The sequence below is a fragment of the Mustela putorius genome, unplaced genomic scaffold, assembly GCF_011764305.1.
Source record: "Mustela putorius furo isolate JIRA1106 unplaced genomic scaffold, ASM1176430v1.1 tig00000174_pilon_pilon_pilon, whole genome shotgun sequence".
Taxonomy (NCBI): domain Eukaryota; kingdom Metazoa; phylum Chordata; class Mammalia; order Carnivora; family Mustelidae; genus Mustela; species Mustela putorius.
The window spans coordinates 28,523,686-28,538,581 of NW_025421304.1; the positions used below are offsets into that span (position 1 = coordinate 28,523,686).

General features: G+C 40.8%; 1 protein-coding gene across 1 annotated transcript; it reads right to left on the reverse strand.

Moving 5' to 3' along the window:
• Window positions 1–407: 407 nt before the first annotated feature.
• Window positions 408–8,724, reverse strand: PSMD7 (proteasome 26S subunit, non-ATPase 7). The gene is made up of 7 exons (XM_004744560.3): window positions 8,530–8,724; window positions 6,189–6,280; window positions 5,264–5,356; window positions 4,459–4,556; window positions 3,823–3,903; window positions 1,994–2,085; window positions 408–1,367 (listed from the first exon to the last, which is right to left on the reverse strand). Exons 1-7 carry the CDS (start codon window positions 8,601–8,603, stop codon window positions 923–925), a joined length of 975 nt encoding a protein of 324 aa, XP_004744617.1. The 5' UTR covers window positions 8,604–8,724; the 3' UTR covers window positions 408–922.
• Between the last annotated feature and the right edge of the window lie 6,172 nt (window positions 8,725–14,896).

Sequence of the window (14,896 nt, forward strand, 5' to 3'; positions counted from 1 at the left end):
TCCAGAGAGGAAATTAGTATCTAAGGGACTCCCGGAAGTCAAATGATTAAGTACTTATTTGTTCGGAGACCTGAAGTTTTGGGGCAACTTTGTTCCATCCACTGAAACATCCCCACTAACGTCGGGGTCCAAGGTACCAAAGCCTGCAGCTACTATAGTAACTGTGTCCCTTATGAAAAGCTGCTCCAAGGGACTTCACAGATGACCTGAGACACAAACTAGGACCCAGGTCTTCTGGGATTGGTTGAGAGTTCTTCTCACCATCAGGTTGTTTTTAAAGGAATGAGACTCTCCTTCATGAAAGATTGCAAGTTTAAATTCTTTAAGGCAGCTTCAATTAAAAACGAAGTCTTGGCTGCTTCTGAAAACAACTATCACTCTCAATCAAAAACGACTAGAACACAGACTTACAAACCAAGTCATTTAATTGTATCTTCAAAGGTAAACAATATATGGAGCTGGCTCCCATGCCCTGAGCTTGCCAGAGCTCCGGGTACAGAGTTCAGAGGGGTCAGAACTCGGTGTTCTAAGGCTTATGGAATTCATGCACTCCACTTTGCAATTCTGGAAACTGCCAAAAACCAACCCCAAGAGTCTTCTGAGATGGGGAAAATTCAACTTCCAGTTTTACAGGTAAAAGAGTGAAGAGTACCAATAATGTTCTGCTTACCTCTCTTCACTTTTCTCCTGAGATCTGAAGTCTGAGCTAACATATCCCCCACGCACAGCAGCCTAAGCCACCGTTCGGCTGTGACATCAGTGCCTCTGTGCACTCGCTTTCCCGCCACGGCGAGCATGACCCAGGCCAGAGAGCTCTCAGCAGTACAGCTTTTTAAAAAGCACTTAAAGTAAAAAGAACCCTCTAGTGGCACACTGAGTTAGTTTATAAGATTTTAATTTACAAATTAAAAAGCTACATGTTTTATTTTTTCTCCTTTTTCTCCTCTTTCTTTCCATCACTCTTTTCCTTATCTTTCTCTTTTTCTTTGTCATCTTTTCTATCCTTTTTGCTCTCTTCTTTTTCTTGCCCTTCTTTCTTCTCTGCATCCCGGTTGGCAATCTTGTTGTTGATGAGGTTGTGCAGGGCGACCACCGAACGGATCAGTGAGGCCAAATATACCACCACCATCTGGTCATTGGTCTTCAGGTAAAAGGCCTTGACAAACTCCTGGAGGCTGACATCTGGCAGCAGGTTGAACACGTCCTGTAGCTGGTAGATGATCTGGTGGTTGATGGGCAGCTTGCCTGTGGCCACTTTCTCCAGATAGCTCCTGATATCCAGAAGCTTGGAGTTCAGTCCCTTCAAACCATGGACCTGGTTTGTGATCCGCTGGGAAAGAGTGCCCACTGTAGTGTCCTTGATGTCTCTGTAATAACCCACAAGAAGAAAGGGCAGGAGAAAGCCTCAGTACACCATATTATCACACAGGTTCCCACAGTCTAGGCAAACACCCTGCTTGGTGGGGAAGGGCAAGTTTTCAAAAGAAAAATGTTACTTCATCATTTTGTAAACTGCCTTAGTTTTGATTTGGAGGCGTGTATTTTTCTCATCATGGGACGTTTTTTCAAAAAAAGAGAACTAAAATGAAACCATTTTTCACTTAAAGGGTGGCATTTTTTCACTTGCATCTATACGATGTTGTGAGAAGCTTCCATCCTGACTAACTTTTTGAATTGAGAAAAACTACAACCCTTTCGAATTAAGTCAATTATAGTATTTAAAATAAAAACCCATCCTAACATACCTTCTCCACAGACAACTGGCTACCTTCACTTAAACAATACACATGGCAAGAATAAACGCCTGACTTTCCTTCCCACACGTGTTCTTGTCACAGTCAACACTGCCCTTTGCCGATAAGGTTTATTATCCATGGTCATAAACTGTGACTCAAGACACTCTAGAAATGATCCAGGCCTGGAACCCAGATCTCCCCACTCCTAACAGAGCCTCTTGGGCCGCTTATGATTCCGATGCCATCCTGCAGCTCACCGTAACAAATGCTCAACTCCAACTTCCTCGGCTTCCTCGGCTCCAATTTCACTGGTCACGTGCTCAAATGTTTTCGAGGTTGGAGTTCCATCCTGGGAGAGGAGGCTTAACTGTAGTTATTTACTTACAAACACCCTGGCACATGTTCCTTTCACACTTTGATTCCTCTGCTTTCAGTCAGATCACCTCGCGGGTGCACACCGGGCTTCCCAAGAGCTGGCAGAAATGGGTGAGGTTTGCTCTGAAAGCTCAGCCTTCCAGATTGACACTGCAATGGCGCTGCTCCGTGTTTCTGAGGAAAATCTTGATAATCCCTTAAGCCCACTGTGAGAATGGACACTTGAGGAAGTCTCAATTAGGCCGATTTTTAAAGCATGCAGTTCTTTCTAGAATAGGCAGTATACAGAATACGTGTACCGGAGGCCAGCTCGTGTCAGATAATCTAACTTTTAACCACCTACTGTCCCTCAGATCAAATGATGCCCGAGCACCAAAACAATGCGGTCAGAATAACCAGCTTTCTGTGGCCTGAATTAGTCAAAAGGTCCGTTCAGGGATATGGCTCCCTGTTATCACCTAGTGATTTCTGATGGGATTCAGGAACAACTTTCCTCAGATCTCCTGCCAGAAGAGGCTGGATGTATGTAACGACTGTGAAGTGTCCGCAAGGCAGCAGCGAGACCTTGGGAAAGTCACTAAGTGGTATAAATGTTAGCAGTAATTATTTTATCCCGGACAGTGTGAATCCTCCAAGTGCCATTTTCGTCTTGATTATGCCTGCCAGAACGGTCAGGACTACATGGAATGCCTTTTCAGGTACTCATTTTTCCTTGGCTTGATTTAATGTTGTGGCCTTCATGTGCCTTTTGTCCCCTACTTAAAATCTTCATTTGTATGTGTGCATGCATGGGTATGTGTGTATGTAAGAGCCTCTGATTCCTTTTTGAAAAAGACAGGGTAAAATTAACTTTAAAAACTGTACCAGACCAACAATGAAAGCCTTATTGCAACAAGGAAATATATTTCTATGTAAGATCTCTGGTGGCAAGACGAGAGAAACAGGAGGACAGAGCTCGGTGCAAGGAACATTTGCAGGGAGTTACCCTAAAATCTTTTTCCTGATTTAAAAACTGAATATAAGGATAAAGTCTACATATCTAAATCCAAAGGCAGAGTTTATCCTCAGACTTTTGACTCTGAAAATTCAAGAGGAAGCTCAAGTGCAAAATTTTATGCTCACGACAAAACACACATATATTTTCACATCAAATGCTACCCTAGAATCTGAGTTTAGTTTTTCTGGAAATAGAGAAAAGCTATATTCTGAAACCTCTTTGTGTCTACATCCAAAGCATGCAGCAGGTATTAGATGCTGTGGAGCTGAGTATTTAGGTGTCAAATCATACAGATGGGTCTTGCCATCTGGCTCCAGGCAGCTCTGACTCACTCTATCTGAAAACCTCTGGCTCATCTATAGGGAATGAAAATCTTCAAGGAGAAAGGAATGCTGGCGCAGAGGACCTGAACAGTGGAAACTGCATTAGGTTAAGACTAAGCTCACCAGGCTCTGCATTTCCTTTGCTGTGAACATCTCTGGGCAATCACAGGATGAGTATGGGCCTCAATTTCATGTGTAAAAAGGGATTTTAGATTTGGTGACTCAGAAACTCAAGGGAGAAAGAAACATAGTATCAAGCTGTTGACAAAAATCAACAACCTACTCTTTGTTAACAAAGATGAAAGATCTGTTGACTTAAAAACAACACAAAATCCAAATCATCCAATAAGCAGCAAATCTAATCTCCTTGGCTCCTAGGAAGAGGACTTACATCATGGACTTCTTCCACTGAAATATACGCTTCTGTGGGCAGTCCCAGGTCCTTTGGCTTCACGTCAATGATGACCAGGACCTGGCAGAAAAACACACCTTAGCAAACCACCTCACACCAAGCACATAAGGAATAATCACAGCCATTCTTCTGATGATGATTACCGAAGCTATTTCGTTCACTCAACCAGACAAGAGTTGGAATTTTCAGCAAAAATGAGTCTACATTTCACATAATCCCACCATTTGCCCCGCTCTTATCACCCTCATCCACTAACAAGCTCTGAGGTGGTAGTGTGGTCATCAAGCACGAGGAAGCCAGAATCAAGAGAGCCAACGGTTTGATCATGGCCCCCACAAGCAGGAGACCTTACTAACAATTCTGAATCTCAATTTTCTTATTGTAAGGAGAATAACCCTGTATAGTGACCGAGAGGATTAAGCACCTAATACGTATTTACTGTTACTTACTAAATATCCTGGGTTATTGTATACTATACAAAACACTACCAATTAACACAGGCAGTTTAGAAAAAAAGCATGAAATGATTTGCTACCTGAATCCTTCCTAGGATTCTTATATAAGTTAGCTGGCAAGGAATATCATTCAAGCGTTTTAAAGATAGAGCACACTTACTGAGTTAGGGCAGTATCTTTTCATGAGTTCGTTAATGGCGATGTCATTCTTGTGCAGTTTAGGGCCTGTGTGGTACCACCCAACTATTCTTTCTCTGGCTGGGAAGGAAAACATGAGTGGGTTTGAACTGTTACATGAAGATCTGTAGAATTCCCTCAAAAAAGGTGGTAAGAACACTAGTCCTTATGTTCTCTACTTTTTCAAAATTCCATACATCTATTTTAAATCTTGACAGACCTGTGAAATCTAAAACTGAAAACCAGAATTCTCAGAAAATAAGCAGTGAGGGAAATTCAGAGATATCTGTATCTCAGACTAGCTGAGAGCAGTCACGCATGACACTAGGAAACAATTCCAAGGCAACACATAAACAAATGCAAGTGTATGTCACAGAGACTACAACTGTAAACATTGTGGGTATAAACATTTCCAAAGCATACATGGTTGCTATAATGAAATAAAATGAAAATGATACATGTGACAGAGAGCAAGATTTACCCCATGGTACTTAGGCTCTAGGGGCAGGTAGATTTTGTTTGATAGTTCTTCACTTTTCTGTTACAGAGGGCTGGCTAGATCCCAAACCAAGGTCTAGCTGGCCTTAAACTGCTACTCTATCTTCTCATTCCTCTACTACGACTATGCTTACCTAAGTATAACTAAGAGAAAGAGCCCTCAACATGGAAGAAAATGGAATAATAATGAATGAAAAGACATCAGGGGCATGTACCTGGGTGCATGCACACACCTAAAAACACGCATAAATCAATGCCACAATGCCTTCTTAAAAAACATCAAGACATACCATTGACCTTCTTAAACATTCCATACATGTTTTCCAAATAATCATGGTCTAAAAACCAGACAGAATCATCTTTGTCATCTTCATCAAAAGGGACTAAAAAAAAAAAATAAATAAAATAAAGATTTAGTTTGGGGTGATGGATAGAACTAGCCTAGGGGACCCCTAGGCCACATCGGATCCACTTTAAGTGGTTTGTACAGTATGGTATTAAAATTATTTTTGAGTAGCTCTCATTAAAAACTGGGAGATTTCATGTAAAATCCAGACTTCCAGCTTCTCTTGAAATTGGAAGACCTGGTAACAACTGGCTAGAGCCAGGGAGAGCTTTCCCCCTTTAAAATGGACACCTGCTCATCAGTTTACTAAAAGTCCCATCACTCGCTAATACTTTCCTTTGACAAATAACATTAACTGCTTGGTCTTTTCAAATACTGAAGTTCATGACCTCTAGTCTAGAGTTCATTGTAGAGCAATTATTTTATTCTTTGTTGTTACTTTAGTCATAAAATACGAATACATTCTTGTAAAGGTTCATGACACTGAGTAAAAAGTAATGGTCTCCATAACCATGGCTATGTGAAGGGATTTACAAACATCAGAGCTGCCTATTTTTATAAAGTTTTGCTAGCATACAGCCACCCCTTTGTCAACATACTGTCTATAGTTGCTTTCCTGCTACAAAATCTGAGGAACTGAGAGGTTGTAATGGAGACCATATGGCTTGCAAATTTAAAATATTTACTACTCAGTTTAGTGAGTAACCTTTAGCCTTCCTATATTTAAGCAATTCTGACAGAAATTGGAGTAAAAATAGAAATCAGGGGCATGTACCTGGAGTAAAAATAGAAATCATGTTTCTTTTTTTTAATTTTGAAAATATTTGACATTTTAGCCCAGGCTCAGAACGTTAAGATTTTGCTTATACCTGCAAAACTGTTGGATACATCGAGTACTTTCTTTTGCCATGACCCTAAAAGCACACCAACAACACGCTTCTGGTTTCCAACCTTGCCTATTCTGAAAGAAAAAGCAGAAGGTCAGTCTGACAGGCATATAGAGATATTGAACCAAAAATTAGATACTCAGAGGGAAATATCAATGGTACACATACAATCTGGTTTACCTGGGAACTAATCCCACTAAACAAACAGAATAGTGTCAGGTAAGTCCTTAATATTAAATTTTAATAAACATAATGGGTAATTTACCAACTTTGTACATTGGCAGTCTTTACACTGTTGACTGCAAGAAATACACACTCAGAAAAATTTCAAACTTTCTAGAACCTGAAAATAGAGAAAATGAAAACTCCCCACATCTGAAGAGTTTTAAAATGTTACTTGGTGTTTGAAAAGTACATTTCATTTAAGTTATGCTGCCACCTTTAACTTTTTCTTTCACAGTTTTCTCCTTTGAACTTTCCCCAACTTTCTTATCCTTAAATATTTTCAGAGATAAAGATGCTGAAGTAGAACCACTTTTATGGGGTGGCTTTCCAGTTATTCTTTGGAATATCTATTCCACATGGACAAGCCCCACTAGAAGTTCTAATTCTTTGTACCATCTAGGGGCTCAGAAAATGGGTTCTGAGGCTGAGATATGCGTGTGCCACCTGTGGTCTCCGTGAATTGCTTAATCAGGCAGAAGTCAGAAGTGAGCTAGTGACTGGTAACACTGGCAGGATGGCTGAATGAGTAACACAGAGTTTATAACAGAATTTCTATCTACTTGTCAAACCTTCTCAGTGACTTCTGTCTTTGAGAGCTACAAGTGTTTCACTTATACGATCTCATTTCACTGACCTTAATTGTAGTCTCCTTTGACCAGTAGCAAATGTGTCTCAAAATACAATTCCACATTCAAAGGAAAGACAGAGGCCACTGTGAAACGAACTATAGTTTCTTTTTTTTTTTTTTAAGATTTTATTTATTTATTTATTTGACGGAGATCACAAGTAGGCAGAGAGGCAGGCAGAGAGAGAGAGAGGAGGAAGCAGGCTCCCTGCTGAGCAGAGAGCCCGATGCGGGGCTCGATCCCAGGACCACAGGATCATGACCTGAGCTGAAGGCAGCGGCTTCAACCCACTGAGCCACCCAGGCACCCCCCGAACTATAGTTTCTTAACAGTCACTGTTTTCACTGTACTATTCTTCTAAACATACAGTCTGGCAAATATATAAATGCTTACTAAATTTGGGATTTGACTAAAATGAAGCTTTCTGTATCCATGGTAGTTCTGATTTGGGGGGAAGTCTGAGGCACGGAATTGTCACACATCAAAGGAAAGTTCTACACTCATGTGCTTTTCCTTTGGTCTACAAAAATACAATTTTTTTTCCCCCTTAAAAACCCCACATCTCTTATGACACAGCAGTTAGCAGTGTCTGTGCACTATGTCCTCCAAATAGAACTGAAATGGTGCTTGTTCCCTTAGCACCTCTAGTATCCAAAGGAGAAAGACAGCGACTACAGTGGGAATGCATGCAAAAGCTGTGGAAATGGGGACCCTAAACCTCATGGAGTCGTGACTGTTTTATTAGCTATGGTTGAATGAGGCAAGCTGCAAGACAACAGGCACTTCGCAACTGACTTTATAGCAGATGCTCCCAAGTGGGCCTTTACACTTGCCAATTCAAGTAATTTCCGTGTAAAAGTTATGAACACGTGTAACAGGTCCAGCGGGACGAACAGCTCCAAAACAAGGGAAGGGAAGGCAGAAGAAACATCCATGGGATGTTTCAGCTTATTAATGCCCAAAGCTACTCAGGCTCTCATTTTTAAAAGAAAAGCTTGACACCTAATCTACATTTTAGGTTACCATCAAAACAGATTCCTGCTTAGGAACTACAGCTTTTCAAGGGAGCCCCCGCAGAGACCAGAATTTTGGTGACAGCTTTCACAGGCACAGAGACGCAAATTTGTTAGGCCTTCCCACGAGGCACCGAGTCTTTCTGGTGAAAAGGGGAGGACGAGGTGACCGATGGGCACGAGGCCTGGGGGATCAGGACCAAATGAAGCTTCCCCCCCATACTCTGGCAGCGTGCGGATTTAGGTAAAAGGAACGTGCAGTCCGGGCCGCAGAGTGACGGCTGGGGACGGGGGACGGGCCTGGTGATTTAGGCTTCGTGATCCGAGGCTGGTCCGGGCCCCTCCGCGAGGCTGTGCCGCCCCCCCGCCCTTCAGCGCCCCGGCGGCCGCCGCGCCGTCCCAGCGTGCCAGTGACTCAGCAGCGGCGATCCCGATAGGCCGCCCCGCGCACCCACTCACCGGTTGAAATGATCCACCACACTGAGCAGCACCAGGGGGTGAACCACCACCTTCTGCACCGCCAGCTCCGGCATCGCGACACACCCCGCCCGCCAGACTCCGCTCCTTGCGACCCGCAAACACCGGCAGCCGCAGCGACACTGACGGATCCTCCAGGCCCGGCTCCTCCTCTTCCGGCTCGGCCGCCGCCGCGGTCCCCCTTTTCCGCTCCCAGAGTGCCGCGCGCGCGCCACCCCGGATTTTCGCGCCTGCTGCCATCTTGAGGAGGGGGAAGGCCGGAGCAAGGTGGGGCCCGGCCTGGGTGACTCATTACGAGTTTCCCTGGTCTTCGAAGCTAAAGGGACAGTGGCGACTGATAAAGGTTGACCTCCTGGTGTTGGGCCTGCACCGTCACCTGCAGCGGCTTTTCGTTTTAGTTCCTTCCCACTTCACACCCTCCTCCCCCACCCCGTTCGAAGACTAGAAAAATTATTAGAAGGAAGTAATAACTCCTATCTCCACCACCCAGAAAATGTTCACCTTTGTTTCAAGCCAGAATCCTCCAGAGTTTCTTGACTTTTAAGTCTTTAGCTTTAGGACATGTCGTTAAAGTAGATTTGGTAATTTATTTCATCCTTCTTGTCGGGGAATTAACCCTTAATATTTATTATGGACTCATGACAGATAATCCCCTTGTATTTATATTTTTCTACCTGTTTATATTACTTACCATTTAATTAGGGCTAGAAGAATTCAGTTTGTACCTGGAGTCAGGTCATTCAGGTTGATTTTCAAATGAAAGCTTAGGTAAGAGTTGAAGTAAGGGTAAAAACTAATTTCAAATATGCTTTGGTGTTTAGCGAGGAGAGAAAAAGGAAGACTGAAGGGGGTAATGGCGGGAGGCAAAAATTTAAGCGTATCTGTGGAAGGAGACAAAATTAATTCCATACAAGTTTGTATTTATAATTTTAAGTTGCTGGTTGTATAAACAGAAACAATACTTAAGCAACTTGAATTGTTGGCTTATTGTTTGCCCTTTTTTTCCCCCTTAAGATTTTGTTTATTTGAGAGAGGGAGAGAGAGAGCAGGAGGTTGGACAGAGGGAGAATCAGGCTCCCTGCAGGGCAGGGAGCCCAGTTTGGGGGCTCATCCCAGGATCTGGGGATCATGACCTGAGCCGAGGCAGGCGCTTAACTGACTGAGCCAACCGGATGCACCTGTTTGCCCTGTCTGACTTTTTACCTTCCCCATAGTACTGGAGGTCGGATCTGACCTCTCTCAAAAATAACCAAGAGACTTTTGCTCTGAATTTTGGTCTCCTTCCAGGGTAATCAGAGAGCTTTTGATAATTCTTTTCTGGGTTCTACCCATCAATTTATTATATGTACTCTTCCTACTTTTGGGGACATTGCTTTGGATTTTCCTCATTTGTTTTAATATTTTTGATTTGGCTAATAATGATTGCTAATAATTAAGATAACTTTAAGGTAAAGAAAATTTAGGTCAGCCCCTATTATGTGATTGTTAAAGCATGCTTACTGTTGTTTAGTGCCTGATTCAAAGTAGATATTCTTAATTTTTTTTTTTAAAGATTTTATTTATTTGAGAGAGAGAGACAGGAGAGAGATAGAGTGCACAAGCAGGAGGAGAGGCAGACAAAGGGAGAAGCAGGCTCCTCGTAGAGCAAGGAGCACGAAATGGGAAGATCAGGACCCCAAGCCTAAGGGAAGCCAGGCACTTACGATTGAGCCACCCTGTCCTTTCCAAAGTAGATATTCTTGTTTCATCTCTTATATAATGCTGTTCAACACAGGATAGACATGTATCTGGTACTGAAAGAGCTCTGAAGGATTCTCTTTCCCCAGTTTTGTTATTAAAAATGTAATAGGTATCAGAAGATCAAAGATTGATTTTGATTTTTCTCCTGTCAAGTACGTCTAAAGAAAACTTTTATTTTTTTTTTCTAAAATATGTAGAGTTTAATGAAAATGGCCTAAGATCGTAAGGAATTTTTTTTTTTTTTAAGATTTTATTTATCTGTTCGAGAAAGAGAGAGAGAGGCAGAGGGAGAAACAAATTCCCCACTTGAGCCAAGGAGCTATTTATGGGACTTGATCCCAGGACTCTGGGATCACAACCTGATCCAAAGGCATTTGCTTAACCATCTGAGCCACTCAGGCATCCTGCAAGTTATTTTCTGACTTGCCCTTCCTTTTTTTTAATGGGATGAAATTTTTTATTTTTTAATAAATGAGATTTTCATTTTTTAAATGAAATCATACTTCATATTATAGCCACTACTGGGGGCTGAATTCATTCAGAGGAGTGCAGAAGAAGGTATAAGAAATTCACTTCTTTTGTTCATTGAATTCTGTACTTTAGGAGGACCTGATGGCATCTTAAGGATAATACATTTTCCTCTCTTTGATCATCTTTGTTATTCTTTATTTTTTTTTAATGTTCTTCTTTTTCCAGATTTATAATGATGTAATTAACATATGACATTGTGTGTTTAATGTGTACAACATGATGATTTGATACACATATATATTACAAAATGATTACCACAGTAAGGTTAGTTAATACCTGTATCCCCTCACATAATTACCTTTTGTGTGTGTGTGTGTGTTGTTGGAGTTGTTGAGAACATTTCAGATTTGCTCTCTTAGCAACTCTCAAGTATATAGGGCAGTATTGTTAACTATAGTCACCATCGTGTACATTATATCCCCAGCTTATAACTGGAAATTTGCTCCTTTTCACCCATTTCTCCCACCCTTTCAACCTCTGGCAACCATTATTCTACTCTTTGTAAGTTCAACTTTTTAAGATTCTCCATACAAGTGAGATCATACAGTATTTGTTTTTCTCATGTATTTCACTTAGAAAAATGCCCTTATGTTCCATTCCAACCATATTGCAAGTGGCAGGATTTTCTTCTTTCTGATGGCTGAATAATATTTCGTTATATATGTATAACTCTTTTTCCATTCCTTTTCCCCCTGTTCATCCATTTTCTTTATCAATTGATCCATTAATGGACACTGATGTTTTTTCTATGTCTTGCCATTGTGAATAATGCCACAATGAACATAGGACTATGGACGTCTCAGATAGTGATTTCATTTCCTCTCTATCTATACCCAGAAGTGGGTTGCTAAATCATGTAGTTTTTTGAGGCATCTTCATACTTTTTTTCATAGTGGCTATACCAATTTACATTCTCATCAACAGTGCACAGGTGTTGGTTGCCTTTTCTCCTTGTCCTTGCCAGCACTTGATATCTCTTGTCTAGCCATGTTATTATGGTGTGAGATGATATCTCTGTGGTTTTGATTTATATTTCCTTGGTGACTAATGTTTTCATGTGCCTGTTGGCCATTTGTATGGATGGAAAAATGTCTATCCAGGTCCTCTGCCCATTTTTAAAAAAACTATTATTGTTTTACTGTTTGCTAATGAGTTGTATGAATTCTTCACGTATTTTGGATGGTAACCTCTTATTAGGTACATGGTTTGCAAATATTTTTTCCCTATTCCATAGTTTGCTTATTTTGTTGTACAGAAGGTTTTTAGTTTGATGTAGTCACACTCATTTATTTTTGCTTTTGCTGCTTAATGCTTTTGGTGTCGTGTCCACCATATTGTTAAGATCAGTGTCAAGCATCTGTTTTCTTCTAGGAGCTTTACGTTTTCAGGTCTTTTTTTTTTTTTTTTTTAAAGATTTTATTTATTTATTTGACAGACAGAGATCACAAGTAGGCAGAGAGGCAGGCAGAGAGAGAGGGGGAGGCAGGCTCCCTGCTGAGCAGAGAGCCCGATGTGGGGCTCGATCCCAGGACCCTGGGATCACGACCTGAGCTGAAGGCAGAGGCTTTAACCCACTGAGCCACCCAGGCACCCCACGTTTTCAGGTCTTAAATGAAAGTCTTAAACCCATTTTAAGTTAATTTTTGTGAATGATGTAAGATAGGGGTCCAATTTCATTCTTTTGCATGTGACTATTTGTTTTTCTCTATTTAATGAAGAGACTATCTTTTCCCCTTTGAGTATTCTTAGTTCCCCTGTCAAATATTGACCACTGTGTACAACATGAGTAAGCTGTACAAAACAGCTTACCATACTGTTTTGGTTGCTATAGCTTTGTAATAAAGTTTGAAATCAAAGGTGTAATGCCTCTAGCTTTGTTTTTGCTCAAGATTGCTTTGGCTATTTGGGGGTCTTTTGTGGTTCCATACAAATTCTAGGATTGTTTTTTCTATTTCTGTAAAAAATGTTATTGGAATTTTGGTAGGGGTTGCATTGAATCTATAGATGGCTTGGAGATTATGGACATTTTAACATTATTAATTCTTCTGATTCATTTTAAAAAAAGATTTATATTTATTTACTTGAGAGAGAGAGAGAGAGCATGAGAGAGTGAAATCATGAGCAGGGGGAGGGGCAGAGGGAGAAGCAGGCTTCCCACCAAGCAGGGAGCCCAATGTGGGGCATGATCTCAGGACCCTGGGATCATGACCTGAGCTGAAGGCAGAGGCTTAACCTACTGAGCCACCGAGGTGCCCCTATTTGTGCCATTTTTAATCTTTCATCAGTGTCATAATTTTCAGTGTATAAATCTTTTGCCCTTGGTTAAATTTATTCCTAAGTATGTTATAGATTTTGATGCTATTGTAAATGGGATTGTTTTCTTTATTTCTTTTCTAGGTATTTTGTTGTTAGTTTTTAGAATCCCAACTGATTTTTTTAATAAGCATGTTTTTATAAATTTATTTTTTAAAGTAGCTTCCATACCCAACATGTGCCTTGAACTCACATCCCCTGAGATCAAGAGTCTCATACTGTACTAACTGAGCCAGCCAGGAGCCACAGGCTCCCAAATGATTTCGTATGTTGATTTTGTATCTTGCATCTTTACTGAATTTGTTTATTCTAATAATTACTTGGGTGACCTTTAGAATTTTCCATGTATAAGATCATGTGCAAACAGATACAGTTTTATTTCTTCCTTTCTGATTTTGATGCAATTTCTTTCTTTCGTTTTTTTCTTTCTTAATTACTCTGGCTAGGACTTCCAGTATTGTGTTGAATGGGAGTGGTGAGAGTGGCCCCTCTTGTCTTGTTCCTGATCTTAGCGGAAAAGCATTCAACCTTTCACCATTGAGTATGATGTTAGCTATGGGCTTATTATGGCGTGGCATTTGTTATGTTGATGTATGTTCCTTCCAAACTCAGTTTGTTGAGAGGTTTTGTTTGTTTGTTTGTTTTTTTAAAAGGTTTTCTTTATTTGACAGAGACAGAGAGACAGACACAGAGAGAGCACAAGCAGGGGGCGCTGCAGAGGGAGAGGGAGAAGCAGGCTCTCCACTGAGCAGGGAGCCCAAAGCAGGGCTTAGTCCCAGGCCCCTGAGATCATGACTTCAGCCAAAGACAGGTGCTTAACACCATAGCCACCCAGACACCCCTGCTGAGAGTTTCAATCATGAAACAATGTTGAATTTTGTCAAATACTTTTTCTGTATTTGAGATGATCATATGGTTTTAATCTATTAATGCAGTATATCTTATTTATTTTTCTCTGTGTGTGTTGAACCATTCTTGCATCTTGTGGATGAATCTCACTTGATTGTGGTGTCTGATACTTTTCACATGCTGTTGACTTTGGTTTGCTAGTATTTTTGTTGAGAATTTTTGCATCTATATTTATCAGTGATATTGGCCTGTAGTTTTCTTGTGTTATCTTATCTGGCTTTGGTATTAGGGTAATGCTGGCCTTATAAAATGAGTTAGAAGTGTTCCCTCTTCAATTTTTGGATGAATGTGAGAAAGATTGGCATTAATTCTTCTTTAAATGTTTGGTAAATTCAATGATGGTTTCCATGAAATCCTCTGGTCTTGAATTTTTCTTTGTTGGGAGGTTTTTGATTATTGCTTCAGTCTTCTTGTTATTAGTCTGTTCAGATTTTCTGTTTCTTCATGATTCAGTCTTCTTTTTATAATTTTCTTTTTTAAAGTAAGCTGTACACCCAATGTGGGGCTTGAACTTACAACCCTAAGACCAAGAATCACATGCTCTACTGACTGCATAGCCAACCATTCCCTGATTCAGTCTTGGTATGTTTGTGGGAATTTACCCATTTCTTCTAGATCATCCAGTTTGTTGGTAATTGTTCATAGTAGCCTCTTATGATGCTTTATATTTTTGTGGTATCAGTTGTAATCTCTCCTCTTTCATTTCTTTTTTTTTTTTTTTTTTTTTTTTAAAGATTTTATTTATTTATTTGACAGAGAGAGATTACAAGTAGGCAGAGAGAGAGAGAGGAGGAAGCAGGCTCCCTGCTGAGCAGAGAGCCCGAGGCGGGACTCGATCCCAGGACCCTGGGATCAT